At 36.4% G+C, this 20,223-nt stretch overlaps 2 protein-coding genes across 5 annotated transcripts in view; one reads left to right on the forward strand and one right to left on the reverse strand.

The window, feature by feature from the left end:
• The window catches only part of ABCB7 (ATP binding cassette subfamily B member 7), a 131,404-nt gene that overhangs the window by 93,241 nt on the left and 17,940 nt on the right, over nucleotides 1-20,223 (forward strand). For both annotated transcript variants that reach the window (XM_036412626.2, XM_045572363.1), the window contains one exon: nucleotides 5,413-5,584. In XM_036412626.2, the coding sequence (XP_036268519.1) occupies nucleotides 5,413-5,584 (172 nt within the window). The remainder of the gene's footprint in view (nucleotides 1-5,412; nucleotides 5,585-20,223) is intronic.
• Nucleotides 16,042-16,760, reverse strand: LOC118704733 (28S ribosomal protein S18c, mitochondrial-like). Of its 3 annotated transcripts, none has more exons than XM_045572364.1 (2): nucleotides 16,511-16,760; nucleotides 16,042-16,276 (listed from the first exon to the last, which is right to left on the reverse strand). In XM_045572364.1, exons 1-2 carry the CDS (start codon nucleotides 16,722-16,724, stop codon nucleotides 16,074-16,076), a joined length of 417 nt encoding a protein of 138 aa, XP_045428320.1. In that variant the 5' UTR covers nucleotides 16,725-16,760; the 3' UTR covers nucleotides 16,042-16,073. The 3 variants fall into 3 exon arrangements, with proteins under 3 accessions (XP_045428320.1, XP_045428321.1, XP_036268521.1); XM_045572365.1 differs by having other exon boundaries at nucleotides 16,042-16,210; nucleotides 16,488-16,760; XM_036412628.2 differs by having other exon boundaries at nucleotides 16,042-16,268; nucleotides 16,488-16,760.

Here is a 20,223-nt window from a genome sequence, read left to right on the forward strand (position 1 = left end):
CTGAAAGCCAATAGAGACCTGGGAATAAGTTGCAGCCTAAAATCAGAATCAGATTCTCTGGGAGAACTGTAGAAAAGGAATCAGACAGGGATGTGTAACTTGTAAAAGGTCCCCAAGTGATCTGACACATTTCATTCTGCTTTGTCCTCCCTTTCACTGAGAATCCCAAATGTTAGTGTGTATGCATCACCTAGGGAGATTATTGAAATGCCAGCACTCTCTCTCACAAACCTTGGTTCTCATTTAATGCAATGTGGCGCTGAGAAACCTGACCACAGAAACCTAGGTCTGTGGTCAGCAAAATGCGGCTCGTGAGCCACATACGGCTCTTGGCCCCTTGAGTATGGCTCTTTTTGAAGAAGTGTCATTAGAAGAAGTTTAAACTTAAAAAATTTGGCTCTCAAAAGAAATTTCAATCATTGTACTGTTGATATTTTGCTCTGTTGAATAATGAGTTTGCCGACCACTGACCTAGGTCATTCTGATACAGATATTCATAAACTATATGTTGGAAAACACTGACCTAAACTGTATGTCAAATAAACTGAATTATGGGCTCTGCCTACTTAGGGCTCATTGTCCTCATCCATATAACTATGTATAACTAGATTCCAGCCATTCTCTTGGAAAATAAAACATTTTGTTCATTAACCTGTTAACCGGGGAGTTCCCTTTTTATTATAATTACGCAACGTACAACGGGCGCATACTCTTTCACTAGGACGTGTCAATACGTCACGCACAGTGGACGTAATTTTATATTATTATTTTTTTATTTATACTTAATTAAAATAAATGAAATATATTTTTCGTTTATTTATATATAAAGCACAAAGGGAAACACAAAATTACAAACAAATAGAAAAGAATACCAACAAAAAAATGGAAACATCGAATTAAAAAATTATAAATTTTACCAACATTTATAAAGATTACAAAAATATATATATTTTATTTCTTTTTTATATTTTTTATACACAATAAAAGTTAACAATTACAGAACAATAAACAAAAAGGACACAAATAAAATAGAAATATTGAATTTAAAAAATTGAAATATAGATGTAAAAATTCAAAACTCAACTTCCTTGTGATATATTTTAAAACAATTGTTGATACATAGTGCTACCTTACAATCCGGACACCAGTATGTAGATTCTTTCCTAACACCTTTTTTGTAGCAAACTCGGCATTTCCTGGATTTAGTTTTTCCTATATCGCTTTTCATTTGTTCTGGAAAATGCCTTTCAACTAAGCGTGATGGGTTTAGATGTAGAGCTGCTTGTTGATGTCTTTGGGTGGGTTTTCACTTTGTTGTTATCTACCAATTTCTCTACACACTCTATCAAAAAGTGTAATTGATCCAAATGACCTTTATCTTTTTTGTATATAAAATATGCATTGAAGCAGCACATATCAATTAATCGTAGAAAATTTTTTTTCATAAAATTTTTTTACCCTATTACGGGCAGCCGTGTAGGCCACCATAACTCCATCTCCCAAATCTACACCGCCCATATTCTTGTTATAATCCAGGACAACATTCGGTTTTTCTTGCCTTCTTCCTCTCTTTTCAATCATTGTCTTTTCATCATTATGAATAGAACTGAGCATCAATACGTCTTTTTTATCCTTCAATTTTAAAACCATAAGTTTGTCTTTGATTCTTACTATATGTTCATTTTTCTGTAATTTTTTTTGTTTTTACTTCACTGGGGAGTCCGACTCTGTTTATCCTCATTGTTCCAGCAATGTCTGTATTGTTTTGACAGAAGAGTTCAGCCAAATGAATTGACATATAGAAATTATCTAAGTAAATCCTATACCCTTTATTCAGTAAGTCATGTGTTAACTCCAAAACAATTCTTGTTGATTGTTTTTCTTGTGGGTAGTTCGAACCATAATTTGTGTCCTTGCCTGTGTATAAAATTATATTTTGTACATATCCAGATTGGCTTTCACTCAAAATAAACAACTTCATTCCAAATCTAGCTCTTTTTGTAGATATATATATTGTTTCCAAGATAAATTCCCTTTCCATAATAAAAGAGATTCATCTACGCATATTTCTCGTTCACATACATAAAAACTTTTAAACTTTTCTGACAAATTATTGATGATTGGATCAATTTTATATGTTTTTCTATTATATAAAGGTTGGAGATATAAAAAATATAAGTAAATAATATATAATACGAAAATAGGAAGGTAAGTGTAAGTACGTACCCATCACTGCTCACCCAGAACACGTCCACCACTCTCAATAGTGAAATTATACTGATTCCCTCCGTGTCTTAAATTCATGTCGAGACATGTATGGATGACTAATACCTTTGTTGTTCGGAAATATACATCTCGCCCGTTTCAGGGCGCAACATATATTTCAAGGACGTATTCATATGTCCTAACCGTACCCGATATTGTTTACGTTTGACATATTTATACGTCCAGCTCCGTTAACAGGTTAAAGATTAATATATGTGGTCAATAAAGGAAAGAGGAGATATTCCTCCTCATTGGAGGCCTTAGCAATATAAATTAAATCAACCATGGAATGCCATTTTTTACTTAACAACCTGATTGTCAAGGATTTTAAAATTCATGGCCTCCAGCTTGGTCAGGGTTGTGAATTAAATGGCCAGTCTTTTGTTTTGCTGGTGAAAGTATACAGCTTTCCTGATGAGCAAATTGGCAATATGTATGAAGAGCCTAAACAATACACCCTTTATTCCAATAATTCAGCCCTTAGAAAGTTTTACTAAGGAAATGAACAAATACGGACAGATTTTTATATGCAAAGATACTCATTACAGCAGTATTTATAATAGCAGAAGTTAGAAACAATATAAATGTCTAATAATAAGTAGATGGTTAAATTATCATGGTATCAAATGTCATACAGCCATTTGTAAATACCAGGTTTTTAAAGAATATTGAGTGTTGGCAAAATACTCAGATACAAAGTTTGTTGAAAAAGAGGATATCAAAACAAAACATAAAATCCCCAATTTTTATTTTTTTTTTAAAAAATATGTATTTTATTGATTTTGTACAGAGAGGAAGGGAGAAAGATAGAGAGTTAGAAACATCGATGAGAGAGTTATCAATCAGCTGCCTCTTGCACACCCCCTACTGGGGATATACCTGCAACCAAGGTACATGCCCTTGACCGGAATCGAACCCAGGACCTTTCAGTCCCCAAGCCGATGCTCTATCCATTGAGCCAAACCAGTTTCGGCAAAATCCCCAATTTTTAAATATTAAATGAATACATGTCAGTAGAGAAAAAAGATAGAAACATTTTGGATAATAGTGGTTATTATTGGATTATAGATTATTTAATTCATTTTTATTTTAATTTTTTTTTATATTTTCAAAGTTTCCAGTTAGCATTTGTCAACTTTTTTCTGAATATAAAGTATCTAAAAATAAGTATTTTGTCTTTATAGAACTTTAAGCTTATTTGGTTTAATTTCCAATTTAATAAAATATTTTATGTTAGTAGTAGGAATATAAATGGTTAAAATATTTAAATAATATCTAAAATTCTGATTATGATGTTATAGAAGTTTTAATTGAGTATCCTTGTTAATTTGAACTAATGGAGTCATTTTATTTCATCACACTATCGCCTTCCAATCATTTGGAGTCTTAAAGAGAAGTGGGAGATGGATGCTCTAATTAAATTAGGTTTAGTTTGCTATGTCAGAATAAATTGAAATAACAAATAAATGTTTGCAGTGAACTTCCATATTTTTTTGTTTTCTTTGTTTTAAGTTCAATTTAAAAGCTTTGAGAAACATATATTTTTGTAAAGACATATTCTACCTCACTATTAATCTGGGAAATGCTAATTTAAACCAAAAGCACATTTTACTCCTAAAGTAGCATCAACTAAAACTTACTAATATTGCCGAAACCAGTTTGGCTCAGTGGATAGAGCATCCGTCTGTGGACTGAAAGGTCCCAGGTTTGATTCTGGTCAAGGGCATGTACATTGGTTGCTGGGGGGATGTGCAGGAGGCAGCTGGTCGATGTTTCTCTCTCATTGATGTTTCTAGCTTTTTTCCTCTCCTTTCCTCTCTGTAAAAAAATCAATAAAATATATATTTTTAAAAAATTTACTAATATCTAGGACTTCTGAGCATATGGAGACTTGGCACCCTCATACACTATTGGTTGGAATGTATGCTTGTCAGCATTTTAAGACTGTTGGGCACTACTACCCTGTTTCCCCGAAAATAAGACAGTGTCTTATATTAATTTTTGCTCCCAAATATGCGCTAGGTCTTATTTTCAGGGCATGTCTTATTTTTCCATGAAGAAGAATACGGCACACATTTATTGTTAAATGAAAATAAAATAAATTTATTACCTGTATATGGTACGGTAGTACGGTAGTTGTCAACACAAACCAGACAAACTGTGAATCCTACAGCATCAAGAATTTACTCATTTATTCAGTGACAATCGTCATCATCTTCTGGAACATCATCATAACAATCCAATTCCTGAATTTCCTGGTGAATTTCTTGTGACTCCATTTCTTTCAGAATCAGTGGACCAAATCTCTCATGCTTAGCAATAGCACTGTCTTTAAATGAGTACTTCTTGTTAAGGTAGCCAGCTCGCGGTGCATTTACAATGCAATTGTCAGTGATTTTCTCCCATGAATTCTTCACCCAAGTCACAACTTCTTGCAGTTTAGGTTTCACAAAGTTTCCACGCTGATTTCTCTCCATTCTATTTTCAATGTAGTCATTAATTTTCATTCTGAGACAGAGCCTAGGGGGGGCCTTATTTTCAGGGTGATGCCTTATATTTCAGAAGGAAACCTGTAAGTAGGTTTTATTTTCGGGGAAACACGGTATCAATGGATAAACATCTGATTACCTTTCAACTCAGTCTACTTATAGGAATCTTTACAGAAAGTAATTCATGGGTGCACAAAGTCATATATACAATGATATTTCAACATTCTTTGTAGTAACAATTCAGAAATTACATTAATATCCATGAATAGGAAGTGTATACATAAACTGTGATATACCTTTAGTATTATACAACTGTTACAAAGAATGAAGTAGGTTTCTATTACTGATATATACAATCTCCAGGATGTGTTAAGTGAAAAAACCAATTTACAAAATAATACATATAATATGTCACCATTCGTGTTGAAAAAAAAAGTGTATGTTTAGGCCTATAAATGAATTGAAAAAAATAAGCAATAATACACAGCAAATTGTTAATAGTGATCTCTTGGAAGGGAAGTAGAATTGTAGGGATGGGGGGATGTGATTTGGAGGGTTATCATGCTTTACTCTTTAAGCCTTTATGTCTTTATTGTTATTTTAATAATCTTTATGATGAACATAAGTATTTGTGTCTGTGTCTGTGTGTCTGCTCCAGGATGCTGTCCTCTTCCATAATACCATTTACTACAACCTGTTATATGGAAACATCAGTGCTTCACCTGAGGATGTGTATGCAGTGGCAAAATTAGCTGGACTGCATGATGCAATTCTTCGAATGCCACATGGATATGACACCCAAGTAGGGGAACGAGGACTCAAGCTTTCAGGTAATCAGAGTTTAGATCACCCCTTTACCGTCTGCTCACACACACACAGACCACCACCATACTTGAATACTCCCTTCAAACTTTAATTTGTCATAGCCATTTTCTAGAAAATACAGTAGTAGTATTCAAACCTAGTGCTTATCCAAGTGCTTTAGACAGGTCCCCAAGCCTCCTATCCATCACTATAAACAAGTGTTCTCAAATCATACAAGTCTTTTTTTTTTTCCTTTTGCAGCTGCAAACACATTAAGTGCTTAATAGTAAGTTATGGATATATGCTCAAATCAGTGATAACTTGTTACCCATATTCTTAATATTAAAGGAAAGCCAGGATCATTATTCTCCTTAGAAAGTAATAAGAGTAGAAAGAAGTAATTTCATAGTTATTAGTGTATCTCATCATAATTTCCTCTATTATTATGTAATGTTTTGAATACTTTAGACTTTCTTGTACAGGATATACTTAACTGTTATACTTTTTTTATAAATTACTTTTCAATTACAGTTGACATGCAATATGTATTTGTTTCATATGTATAACATAGTGATTAGACTTTCATATACATTATGAAATAATCACCCTGATAAGTCTAGTACCCAGGTGACACCATATGTTCCTTACAGCAATCTTCATTTACATGTCCTTGTTGATTCAATGGTCAAGTAAATTTGCGGCTTCTACTTTTCTATTTAAGTGTTTAATTATGAGATTGATAAGGTTTAATAATAATTATCCTAAAATGACTAAATTTTTGGAGGGTCCATAAATATGTTTCTTTGCCCCAAATTATTTGAATTCCAGAATACAGTAATATCTAATGCCTGCAAGTATTAATGTAATTCATATACTGAATCCTTTACATTTATTCTTCATTCTAATTTAGTTTAAGGAGGAAATTTATAGATTAGGGATAGGAGTAAGGCAAAAGGGGAATAAAGAATAGTATGCATGAATTTTAATATATTCCCATTTCTCTTTATTACAAACTGGCTTCATTTGTTCATGACATTGATTAGGAAGCAAGGGAAGGAGAAGGTGGGGATATAGGGGGAACCACGTTGTGGCAGCCTGCGGGTGGTGAGGGAAAGAAAAGTGAGGCAGGTAGGCGGGGAACCTGATCACCCGCCAGGCCTAGGGACCCTACCCAGGCACGAATTTGTGCATTGGGCTTCTAGTATATACATAATCCTACCTAATAAAAGAGTAATATGCAAATTAACCATTACTCCGCTCCACAAGCCATGCCCACCAGTCAATCAGAGCGAATATGCAAATAAACCTAACCAAGATGGCTACAGCCACAGAGAACAGGAGGAAGGCGTTTCCCTGGCAACAGAGGAAGCCCAAGCTTTCTGCCTGCCCTTGACAGCCTAAGTCTCCACTCAAGGCTATAAAGTTTCAATTATAGAAGGTAAACAAATCCAAACAGAAACAGCTACTGCCACAGGGTGAGCAGGAGGCTTGGCTTTGCTCAGCTCCAGGTTACAAAATTTCAATTATACAAAGTAAATATATCCCAGATACCAGGGCCTCTGCTTGGGTAGCTGGGGGGCATGGCCGGCCTGCCAACCACCATAGGACCCTCACTCAGTCTGCCCCATGCCCCAAGGGAATCCCCACTCTGATCCAGGACACCCTTCAGGGCAAACCAGCTGGCCCCCACCTGTGCCCTAGGCCTCTATCCTATCTAATAAAAGAGTAATATGCAAATTGACCATCATTCCAACACACAAGATGGCTTCGCCCATGTGGTCAAAGATCCTGCCCCTATGTGGACACAAGATGGCCAGCAGGGGATGGCAGCTGGGAGGGACCAGGCCTGCAAAGGAGGGCAGTTGAAGGTGATCAACCCTGCAGGGGAGGGCATTTAGGGGTGATCAGCCCAGCAGAGGAGAAAAGTTGAGGGCAAACAGGCTGGCAGGGGAGCAGTTAGACATAAATCAGGCTGGCATGGGAGTGGTTAGGGGTGATCAGGCTGGCAGGGGAGTGGTTAGGGGCGATCAGGAAGTTGGGAGCCAGCCTTCTGGATTGTGAGAGGGATGTCCGACTACCAGTTTAGGCCCAGTGGGATCGGGCCTAAATGGGCAGTCGGACATCCCTCGAGGGGGTGCAGGCTGGGCTGAGGGACAAGCCCCCCCTTTTCCCCCATGCACAAATTTCGTGCACCGGGCCTCTAGTATATAGATACAGGTGCATATATCTATAAACATAACTTATAAAAATAAAAGGGTACTCTGCAAATCAACCGAACAGTGGAATGACTTGTGGCTATGATGTGCACTGACCACCAGGGAGCAGACCCAATGTAGGAGTTGCCCCCAGGTGGTCAGTGCACACCCATAGGAGGTGTGCTGCTCAGCCACAAGCTGGGCTGACAGTTGGTGAGTGCATTGGTGGTGGCAGAGCCTCTCCTGCCTCTGCAACAGCGCTAAGGATGTCCAACTGCCAACTTAGGCCCGCTCCCCGAGGGCTCCTGGACTGTAAAAGGGTGCAGGCCGGGCAGAGGGCTCCTCTCATCCCTGTCCCCCCGAGTACACAAATGTTGTGCACTAGGCTTCTAGTATATACATGATGTAGAGATACAGATGCATATATCTATAAACGTATATACCAGGTGTACTGGTTAATAATGAGAATTTTTTTCAATAGATACATATGCAATTTGATATGTATGCTATTTTGTTGTATTGACAACAAGCTTCAAAGCATCGTATGTCAAATTTGTTGGAGGTGTTAACATCATAGATATTTTTACACTTAAAAATGTCAAATTTTGTGCCAAAAAAAGAGCATTTACAGGAAGTTATAATTTATTATTTTTGAAGAAAAGTGCTGCTGAATACTTTGGGAAGCTTATGGTGAACATGCTCCATCTCAAGATACTTGTGAACACTAGTTTAAATGCTTTAAAAGTTATTATTTCAATGTGAAAGACAACATCCAGGTCATCAAAAAAAGTTTAAAGACCAACAATTAAAAACATTATTAGATGAAGATGCATGTCAAACTCAGAAACAACTTGCAGAAAGATTAAATGTTGTTCAGCAAATAATTTCTGATAATTTACAAGCAATGGGAAAGATTTTAAGGAAGGAAAATGGGTGCCACATCAACTGAAGGAAAAACAAATGGAAAACCGAAAAGTCATTAATAAAATGTTGCTTCAGTGGCATGAAAGAAAGTCTTTTTTGCATCGAACTGTGACTGGTGATGAAAATGGATTTATTTTGAGAATCTCAAATGCACAAAAGCATAGGTTGATCCAGGTCAACCATCAACATCAACTGCAAGGTCAAATCGCTTTGGAAAGAAGACAATGCTCTGTGTTTGGTAGGATCAGGAAGTTGTGGTGTATTATGAACTTCTATTATAAAACCAGGTGAAACCATTAATAGTGATCACTACAGACAACAAATAATCAATTTGAACCATGCTTTGATTGTGAAACAACCAGAATGTTCCAGAAGACACGACAAAGTAATTTTGTTTCATGATGATACACCATCACACACTTCAAAACCAGTTAAAGACACGTTGAAAGATCTTGCCTGGGAAGTATTAACCCATTCGCTCTATTCACCAGACCTTGCTCCTGCAGATTACCACTTGTTCTAATTGATGGCACATGCACTTTCTGAACAGTACTTCAAAACATATGAAAAAATTGGATCTCTGAATGGTTTGCCTCAAAACAAGAAAAGTTCTTTTGGGATGGTATCCACAAATTACCTGAAAGATGGGGAAAAGTGTAGCTAGCGATAGACATTATTTTGAATAAAGCACTTTTGATGTTTCTCTTGAAATTATCATATTTTTTTATTAAAAATCCTCATCATTAACTGGTATACCTGTACTACCTGCAATCTACTATGCTAAATGATTTGAGAGTTAAAAAGTTGAAGCATAAGCCAATCTTCTCAAGGAGTTTATAGTCTGTTAGAAAGTTTTGATCTAGGTTTAGAAAATGTTAAAGGTTTTTTTCACATTTAGTTGGTTTGTAATAGTTATTTGCTCATTAATTAGTAGTATAAGGTGCCTGTATCATTCCAGTTCACTTTTATACTTTACCATTGCTTTTAATAGGAGTAATTTCCAATTAACTAGCTCACCCTCAGATTATTTGTCCATTTGGCTGACTGGAAATTCCCAATTTGTCATATAATATGGGCTACCTTCCTCAACTTATGACTTTGACTCAGATGACTATGCTACATTGCATTTTCCAATCATTTGTTTCCCCTCTCAGCATATCTTTGAGAATAGGAATGGCTAAAGAAATGTTATTTTTACCTGATACCCATAGCCTTACAACCAGACATCTCAGAATGATCAGTGTATTAATAGGCATCTGTGCTCAATTCTGGTAGAGATAAACAAATGCTCTTCTTCAAGTTCTAAAATTATATTCAATAAAATTGGAACTGGGTTGGTTTTGATTTGAAATTTGGGAGGCACATCAAAAACTTTGTTTGGTGAATACACAATACAATATACAGTTGATGTACCTATTAAAGAATTGTACACTTGAAACCTATATAATTTTATTAACCACTGTCCCCCCAATGAATTTAATTAAAAATCTCAAATTTTAAAAATGACAAAACGAATCCTTCCTCTGAGTGTCTGCTTCTTTTAGGAGCTTTCTGTTGCTGAGTTACTAGGTGGATTAGCAGATAGTTCTGTCATGGTGTCTGCTTTGTTAGGGACATTTTGATCTTATGAAATGGGGAAGAATGCAGATAGTATGAATATATACCTAGGAATTAATTTTAGATACAAGGAGTCCTTTTATAGGTTAAAGAAAATAAATTGCAGAACACCCGAAACCGGTTTGGCTCAGTGGTAGAGCGTTGGTCTGCGGACTGAAAGGTCCCAGGTTCGATTCCGGTCAAGGGTATGTACATTGGTTGCGGGCACATCCCCGGTAGGGGGTGTTTAGGAGGCAGCTGGTTGATGTTTCTCTCTCATCGACGTTTCTAGCTCTCTATCCCTCTTTCCTCCTCTCTGTAAAAAATCAATAAAATATATTATAAATAAATAAATAAATAAATAAATAAATAAATAAATAAATAAATAAATTGCAGAACAAATATACTTGGTGTACCAGAAAATAAAAAGGTGGAATTTGTTTCCTGAAGAGCTTTCTGAAACTGAAAAATATTTTTTCATATATTAATAAATTACTAGATAACAGACAAGAAAAGAAGCCAAAAGGGGCATATTAAGTAAAGCACCACCGTTTTTGGTTTGGCTACAGAGTACCACAATAAAATGAAATATCACAATAAAGCACATCACAAATTTTTTGGTTTTCCAGTGCATATAAGAGTTAAGATTATATTATATTATAGTCAATTAAGTATATAACAAAATATGTCTTAAAGTAATATATATAAATTTAAAAATATTTTATTGCTAAAAAATTCTAATGACCATTTAAGCCTTCAGCAAGTCATAATTTTTGCTGATTGGAGGAACTTTTTAAAAATTGTTGATATTATTACAGATGTTCCCTATTGTCTCCTCCTTTCTCCACCACTACCCAGACCTTGCCCTCCTCTCCCTCTGGACCTCACCACATTGTTGTCTGTGTCCATGATCAGGTCATATATGTTCTTTGCCCATTCTCTTCACCTTCTATCATCCCATCTGCACCACCCACCTCCCCTCTCATCTGTCAGTTTATACTATGTGTCCATGTCTCTGATTCTATTTTGTTTGTCAGTTTAGTTTGTTCATTAGATTCTACATATAAGTGAGATCATGTGATATTTGTCTTTTTCTCTGACTGGCTAATTACACTTAGCATAATAATCTTCAGGTTCCTCCACACTATCTCAAAGGGTAAGATATCTTTTGATGAGACAGCTGCATAGTATTTCATTGTGTAAATATTCCACAGCTTTTTTTTAATCCATTCTTCTACTGATGGGCGCTTGGGCTGTTTCCAGATCTTGGCTATTTTAAATATTGCTGCAATGATAGGGGTGCACATATTATTTCTGATTGGTGTTTCAGAATTCTTAGGATATCTTCCCAGAAGTGGGATTACTGGGTCATAAGGTAGCTCCACTTTTAATTTTTTGAGGAAACTCTATAAACTTTTTCTCAGTGGCTGCAACATTCTGCATTCCCTACCAATAGTACACTTGGGTTCCCTTTTCTATACATCCTCCTCAGCACTTGCTGTTTGTTGATTTATTGATAGTAGCTATTCTGATAAGTGTGAGATGATGTATATTTGTGGTTTAATTTGCATCTCTCTAATGTTTAATGACATTGAAAATTTTTTTCCATTTGTATGTCCTCTGGAGAAGTATCTATTCAGGTCCTATGCCCATTTCTTAATTGGATTTGTGTGTCTTCCTGGTGTTGAGTTATATGAATTCTTTATATATTTTGGAAATTAATCCCTTATCAGACATATCATTGGCAAATGTGTTCTCCCATATAGTGGGTTCTCTTTTCATTTTGTTGATGGTTTCTTTTGCAGTTTAGAAGCTTTTTATTTTGATGTAGTCCTATTTGTTTATTTTCTCCTTAGTTTACTTTGTGTTAGGAGATATATCTGTAAACATCTTGCTATGAGAGATGTCTGAGATTTTGCTGCCTATATTTTCTTATAGGATTTTTATTGTTTCACAAATGACATTGAAGTCTTTAATACACTTTGAGTTTATTGTTGTGTATAGTGTAAGTTAGTGGTCTACTGTCATTTTTTTTGCATGTAACTTTCCAATTTTCCCAGCACCATTTATTGAGGAGAATGACTTTGCCTCCTTTGTCAAATATTAATTGTCCATAGAGACATAGGTTAGTTTCTGGGCTCTCCATTCTGTTTCTTTTGTCTATATGCCTGTTTTTATGCATGTACCAGACTCTTTTGATTATAATGGCCTTGCAGTATAGTTTGATATCCAGCATAATGATACCTCCAACTTTGCTCTTCTTTGTCAAGATTGCTGTAGCTATTTGGGATCTTTTTTTAATTCCATATACATTTTTTGATTATTTTTTCTAGATATGTGAAATATGCTGTTGGTATTTTAATTGCATTGAATCTATAGATTGCTTTGGATAGTAAGAACATTTTAATGTTAATTCCTTCAATACAAGAACAGGGTCTATGCTTCCACTTATTTGTATCTCCCTCAATTTATTTCTAGTGTCCTATAATTTTTTGAGTATATGTCTTTTACATCCTTAATTAAATTTATTTCTACATACCTTATTTTTTTTTGTTACAATAGTAAATGGGATTTTTTTCTCAGTTTCTCTTTCTGGGAGTTCATTATTGGTATATAAAAATGCCATTGCTTTTGTATCCTGCTATTTTGCCGAATTCATTTATTAGAGCTAGTTATTTGGAGGAGTCTTTAGGGTTTTTAATATAAAGTATCATGTCATCTGTGAATAATGACAGTTTTATCCTCCTTTCCAATCTGGATGCCTTTTATTTCTTCTTTTCTGATTGCTTTGGCTAGAACTCCCAGTTCCATCCTATCTACTAAAGAGGGAATATGCTAATTGACCATCACACCCTCACAAGATGGCAGCACCCACAACCACAAGATGTCAGCGCCCAGTCCCATCAGCCCTGCCTCATTCAGCCTCACTCCCCCAATCCCCTCAGTCCTGCTTTATCCAGCCAGAGTCCCCCAGTCCCCTCAGCCTCACTTCATCCAGTCCCCACAGAATCCAGCTTCATACAGCCTCAGTCCCCTTAGTCCTCCAGGGGAAGTCAGTTGGGGCAATCAGGCCAGCAGGGGAGGGCAGTTGGAGGTATTGAACCAGCAGGGAAGCAGTCAGGGGCCTATCAGGCTGGCATGCAGAATGGTTATGGGCAATCAGGCAGGCAGGCGAGTGGTTAGGAGTCAGCAGTCCCGGATTGTGAGAAGGATCAGGCCTAAACCAGCAGTCGGACATCCCTCAAGGAGTCTCAGATTGGAGGCAGTGCAGGCTGTGCTGAGAAACACCCCCTCCCCTGCACGAATTTCGTGCACCAGGACTCTAGTGTTGAATAAGAGTAGTGAAAGTTTTCCCCTGTGATTTTAAGGGAAACACTTTTAGCTTTTGGCCATTGAATATGATATCAGCTGTAGGTTTGTCATAAATGGCCTTTATTATGTGGAGGTATGAACACTCTATTCCCACTTTGCTGAGAGTTTTTATCATAAATGGATGCTGGGTTTCATTGAGTGCTTTTTCTGCTACTATTGATATGATCATATGACTTTTATCTTTTTTTTATTTATGTGATGCATCACATTGATTGATTTGTGAATATTGTAACAGCCTTGCATCACCAGAATAAGTCCCATTTGGTCATGGTGTGTGATCTTTTTAATGTACTGCTGGATACAATTTCCTAATATTTTATTAAGGATTTTTGCATCTGTATTCATCAGGGATACTGGACTATGATTTTCTTTATTTTTCAAAAATATATTTTTAGCCGAAACCGGTTTGGCTCAGTGGATAGAGCATCAGCCTGTGGACTGAAAGGTCCCGGGTTCGATTCCGGTCAAGAGCATGTACCTTGGTTGCGGGCACATCCCCAGTAGGGGTGTGCAAAAGGCAGCTGATCAATGATTCTCTCTCATCAATATTTCTAACTCTCTATTTCTTTTTCTTTCTCTCTGTAAAAAATCAATAAAATATATTTAAATACATATATATATATATATATATATATATATATATATATTATTGATTTGAGAGAGAGAGAGAGAGAGAGAGAGAGAGAGAGAGATCAGTGATGACAGTGATGAGAGAGAATCAGTGATCAGTTGCCTCCTGTATGCCCCACACCAGGTATTGAGACTGCAACCCCTGCACGTGCCCTGACCAGTAATCGAACCATGACCTCCTGGTTCATAGGTGGATGCTCAACCACTGAGCTGTGTCAGCTGAGCCCTTTGTAGTGTCTTTATGTGATTTCAGAATTAGAATTATGCTGGCATTGTAAAAAGAGCTTGGTAGTTTTCCCTCCTTTTGGATTTTTTTGTAATAGTTTGAGGAGGATAGGTATTAGTTCTTTGAATGTTTGGTAAAACTCCTCTGTGAAGCCATCTGGTCCAGGACTTTTGTTCGCTGGCAGGTTTTATTTTTTTTTGGGGGGGTGGGGCAGTTTTGTTTGTTTTCTTGTTTTTATTACTGCTTTGATTTCATTAGTTGCTTTTGGTTCTGCATCTTCCTTATTTCAGTTTTGGAAGATTGTATGTTTCTAGGAATTTGTTCCTTTCCCCTACCTAGGTTGTCCAATTTGTCAGCGTATAGTTGTTCATAATGCTTTCTTCCAGTCCTTTGTATTTCTGTGATGTCAGTTGTAATAGCGCCTCTTTCATTTCTGGTTTTATTTATGTGGGTCCTCTATCTTTCATTCTTGATTAATCTCGTTAAAGGTTCATCAATGTTTTTTTTTTTTTTTTTTTTTTTTTCAGAGAACCAGCTCTTGGTTTTGTTGATATTTTTATTTTAATGTCTATGTCATTTATTTCTGCTCAGATTTTTATTATTTCATTTCCACTACTTACAGTGGGCTTTTCCCTGCTGTTCTTTTTATAATTCTTTTTATTTGTAGGATTAGATTTTGTACTTGAAATCTTTCTTCTCAAGTTCTGCCTGTAATGCTTTGACCTTTGCTCTCAAGACTTCTTTCCCTGTGTCCCTTAGATTTTTGGGATGTGTGTTCATTTTCATTGTATCTGGGTAATTGTTTTTCTTCCTTAATCTCATTGGTAACTTATTCATTGTTTAATAACATGATATTTAGCCTCAGTGTGTTTTAATTTTTTTGAGGTTTTTTTTTGTGTGTGGCTAATTTCTAGTTTTATGCTGTTGCGGTTGGAGAACATACTGGATGTGATTTAAATGTTCTTTTGTGTCCTAACATGTAGTCTGTCTTTGAGAATGTCCCATGTACACTTGAGAAGAATGTATATTCTGCTGCTTTGTTCTGTAATTAAACATTCTATAAATACCAATGAAATCCATTTGACCTAATGTGTCATTTAAAGTTGCTGTTTCCTGGTTATTATTTTATGAAAGATCTATCCATAGAAGACAGTGGCATGTTCAAGTCCCCTACTATGACTCTATTGCTGTCCATCTGTCCCTTTAAATCCACTTTTTTAATTTATTTACATGTTCCTATTTTGGATACATATAGGTTTATCAGGGTTATATCCTCTTGTTGGATCCATCCTTTTCATATTATGAAATTACTTTATTTGTGTTTTATCTGGTCTTTATTTGGAAGTCTATTTTGTCAGATATAAATATAGCTACCCCAGCTTTTTTGTTTGTTTTCATTAATCTATTTAAATTTTTCCCTTTTTCTTATTTATTTTGCTCATTTTTTTATTAAGGTATTATATGTGTATATACCTTACCAATCCCTGCCCCACCCCCACTCCCATTTATGTTTCTTATTTATTTATTTATTTTTATTTTAAAATAAGTTTATTGATAATAACTTTATATAATTTACTCCTGATATTTGATGTTACAAATTTTAGGGTCTTTGAGGTATGCAGGATCCTTGTATGTAACTGGCATAAATTCCATTATTTGTGCTCTCTTAATAGCTTTTGTGATTTCCTTTTGTTTCTTCCCACAAAGACCTGTTATGTGCCTTCCATGAATGCATCCAGTAAATGGAGAAATAAACTGGGACAAAAGCTGTACATTTCTTTTTTAAAATATATTTTATTGATATTTTACAGAGAAGAAAGGAGAGAGATAGAGAGCTAGAAACGTTGATGAGAGAGAAACATCGACCAGCTGCCTCCTGTACACCCCCTACCGGGGATGTGCCCGCAACCAATGTACATGTCCCTGACCGGAATCAAACCTGGGACTTTTCAGTCCACAGACCGACGCTCTACCGCTGAGCCAAACTGGTTTCGGCAAAAGCTGTACATTCTTATAATCTACACGTTTTCTACACAAGACGCACTTTTTCAGAGGCTCCTTATAAGGATTTTCTATTGGAACAGGCAGGTCCTCATTGCTGGTTACCTGTTCATACTGTGAACAACTTCTCCACAGCACCGCTGGACAGCTGACAACCACCGTTAGGAAGCTCACAACCTTTCTCCTCCCCGGCCCACTGCAAACAGCAACCACAGAAGCCATGGTCCCGCGGCCCTCTCTTCCTTTCTTCCTCCGAAGCCATCCGCACGAGTCCCTTCTGGCTTCTTATTTATTTTGAAAAAAATCTTTATTGTTGAAAGATATATTGTATTACATGTATCTCCTTTTCCCCCCCATTGACTCCCTCCAGCCCATCTCTACACCCCACCCCAGGCCATCTATATCTTATTGTCTGTGTTCATGGATTATGCATATATGCACACAAGTTCTTTGGTTAATCACTTCCCGTCCACCCACCCTACTTTGCTTTCCCTCTGAGATTCCACACTCTAATCTATGCTTCCATGTCTCTGGATCCACTCCATTCATCAGTTTATTTTGTTAATTAGATTCCACATCTGAGTGAGATCGTGTGATACTTGTCGTTCTCTGAGGACTTACTTCACTTAGCATAATACTCTCCAGGTCACTCCATGCTGTCTCAGAGGGTAAGAGATTCTTCTTTTTTACTGTTGCATTGTATTCCATGGTATAAATTTACTACAGTTTTTTTATCTGCTCATTTACTGATGGGTACTTGGGCTATCTCCAGATCTTAGCTATTGTAAATTGTGCTGCTATGAACATAGAGGTGCATACCTTCTTTCTGATTGGTGTTTTGGATTTCTTGGGATATATTCCTAGAAGTTGGATCATTAGGTCAAATGTGAGTTCCACTTTTAATTTTTTACAGAAGCTCCATTCTGTTGTTCATAATGGCTGCATAAGTCTGCATTTCCACCAGGAGTGTACTAGGGTTCCCTTTTCTGCACATTCTTGCCAGCACTTGTTATTTATTGATTTATTGATGGGTAGTCATTCTGTCACTTTAATTTGTATCTCTCTGATAGTCAGTGACTTTTAGCATTTTTTCATATACCTCTTGGTCATCTATATATCCACTTTGGAGAAATGTCTATCTAGGTCCTGGGCTAACATATTTGGCAATGACACATCTGGTAAAGGGTAAATATCCAAAACATATAAGGAACTCATACAACTTAACTAAAGGAAGAAAAACAATCCAGTTTAAAAATTGGCAGAGAACCTAAATTGACATTTACATTTAATGTTATTGGTAGGTACTTATTGCCATTTTTCTATTTATGCTTAAGTTTCCTCTTTTTCGTCTTCTTAAAGCAATCTCTTTAACATTTCTGGCAATGGTGGTTTGGTAGTACTAAACTTCTTTAGCTTTTATTTTTCTGGTCTGGGAAGCTTTTTATTTATATTTTTTATTTATTTTGTACAGAGAGGAAGAGAGAGGGATAGAGAGTTAGAAACATCGATGAGAGAGAATCATCGATCAGCTGCCTCTTGCACACCCCCTACTGGGGATATGCCCGCAACCACCGTACAAGCCCTTGACTGGAATCGAACCTGGGACCCTTCAGTCCCCAAGCCGACGCTCTATCCATTGAGCCAAACCGGTCTCTGGGAAGCTTTTTATTTAATCTTCAATTTTAAATAATAGCCTTGCTCAATAGAGTAGTTTTGGTTTCAGATCCTTGATTTTCATTACTTTGAATACTTCACACCATTCCCTCTAACTTTTGATGTTCTATTCAGAAATCAGTGGACAGCCTTATGGGAACTCCCTTATAAATAATTCATTATCTCTCTCTTGCTGACTTTAAGATTCTATCTTTGGCCCAGCAGCCATGGCTCCGTGGTTGAAAATCGACCTACGAACCAGGAGGTTACAGCTCATTTCCCATCAAGGCATATGCCTGGGTGGCAGGCTCTATCCCTAGTGTGGTGCATGCAAGAGATGGCTGATCAATGATTCTCTCTCATCATTTATGTTTCTATCTATCTTTCCCTCTCCCTTAGCTGCAATCAATTAAAATATATTTTTAAAAGATTTTCTCTTTCTCTTTAACCTTGACCATTTTAATTATGATATGTCTTGGTATGAGCTTCTTTGGGTTTTTCTTGATTGAGACTCTCTGTGTTTCCTTAACTTGTATGACTTTTTCCTTCACCAGTTAGGGGAGTTTTCTGTCATTATTTCTTCAATGCATAATATCCCTTTCTTCCTATCTACTTCTCTTTGTACCTCTATGATGCAGATGTTGTTTCATGTTCCAAAGTTCCCTTAAACTATTCTTGTTCTTTTTAATAATTTTTTTAATGCTGTGATTAGGTGATTTTTTCCCCTACTTTGTCTTCAAAATTGCTATTCAGTCCTCTCTTCATGGAGCCTACTGTTTTGTTTATTCCTTCCATCGTGTTCTTTATATCAACTATGATATTCTTCATTTCCATTAGATTATTTTTCATTGTTTTTATGTCCTTTTTTTTTCCCTGTCGAGCAACCATTACTTTGAGCTCTGTTTCTGATAAATTGCTTGCCTCCAACTCATTTAGCTCTTTTATTGAAAATTACTCCTATTCCTGCATTTGGGTCCTGTTTCTTTGTTTTCCCATTTTGGCTGTCTCCTTATGTTTCTTTCTTTGTATTAGATAGAACTGCTATGACTCCCAGTCTTGGTGGGGTGGCCACTGGTAGAGGGTCTTGCCTCAATGATAATGACTGCTGACTACTCAGGGTTGGTTATTGCTGAAGGTTGGAGTGGCTCTGGCAATTTCTTAAAATAATGAAGTGTGTCTCATCAATTGACTCTTTCAGAAACCATTTCTGTGGCATGTGATGCTGTTTGATAGCATTTTACCCACAGATCTTCTTTGAAATCAGAGTCAGTTCTCTCAAACCATGCTGCTACTTTATGAACTAAGTTTATAAAATATTCTAAATCCTTTGTCATCACTTCAACAATCTTCACAGCATCTTCACCAGCTATAGGTTCTATCTCAAGAAACCACTCTCTGTGCTTATCCATAAGAAGTAACTCCCCACCCATTACAGGTTTATTTTGAGATTTCAGAAATTCAGTCACATCTTCAGGTTCCATTTCTAATTCTAGTTCTCTTACTATTTTCACCACATTTGCAGACTTCTTCCACTGAAGTCTTGAACCCCCAAAGTCATTTATGAAGTTTGGAATCAGCTTCTTCCAACCTCCTGTTAATGTTGATATTTTGACCTCTTCCCATGAGTCATGAATGTTCTTAATGGCATCTAGAATGGTGAATGTTGGAGATTGAACCCTTATCAGAGATAACATTGGCAAATATGTTCTTCCATGCAGTGGGCTTTCTTGTTATTTTGTTGATGGTTTCTTTTGCTGTGCAGAAGCTTTTTATTTTGATGTAGTCCCATTTGTTTATTATCTCCTTAGTTTCCATTGCCCTAAGAGCTGTATCGGTAAATATATTGTTACAACAGATGTCTGCTATTTTGCTGCCCATGGCTTATTCTAAAATTTTTATGGTTTCCCATATTATGTTTAAGTCCTTTATCCACTTTGAGTTTATTTTTATGTATGGTGTAAGTTGGTGGTCTAGTTTCATCAGGTATCTGCCCAGTTTTCCCAAGACCATTTATTGTAGACACTATCTTGTCTCCATTGTATGCTCTTGGCTCCATTGTCAAATATTA

The sequence above is a fragment of the Pipistrellus kuhlii genome, unplaced genomic scaffold, assembly GCF_014108245.1.
Source record: "Pipistrellus kuhlii isolate mPipKuh1 unplaced genomic scaffold, mPipKuh1.p scaffold_m20_p_46, whole genome shotgun sequence".
NCBI classification, from domain to species: domain Eukaryota; kingdom Metazoa; phylum Chordata; class Mammalia; order Chiroptera; family Vespertilionidae; genus Pipistrellus; species Pipistrellus kuhlii.

Bases quoted from the DNA above. Each gene is read 5' to 3' on its own strand.
- LOC118704733 (XM_036412628.2), bottom strand. From the start codon at position 16,724: ATGGCTTCTGTGGTTGCTGTTTGCAGTGGGCCGGGGAGGAGAAAGGTT. The intron at 16,269-16,487 runs GTTTGGCTCAGC...AGAAATGTACAG, and splicing joins TACAGCTTTTGCCGAAACCA to CTTTTGTCCCAGTTTATTTC.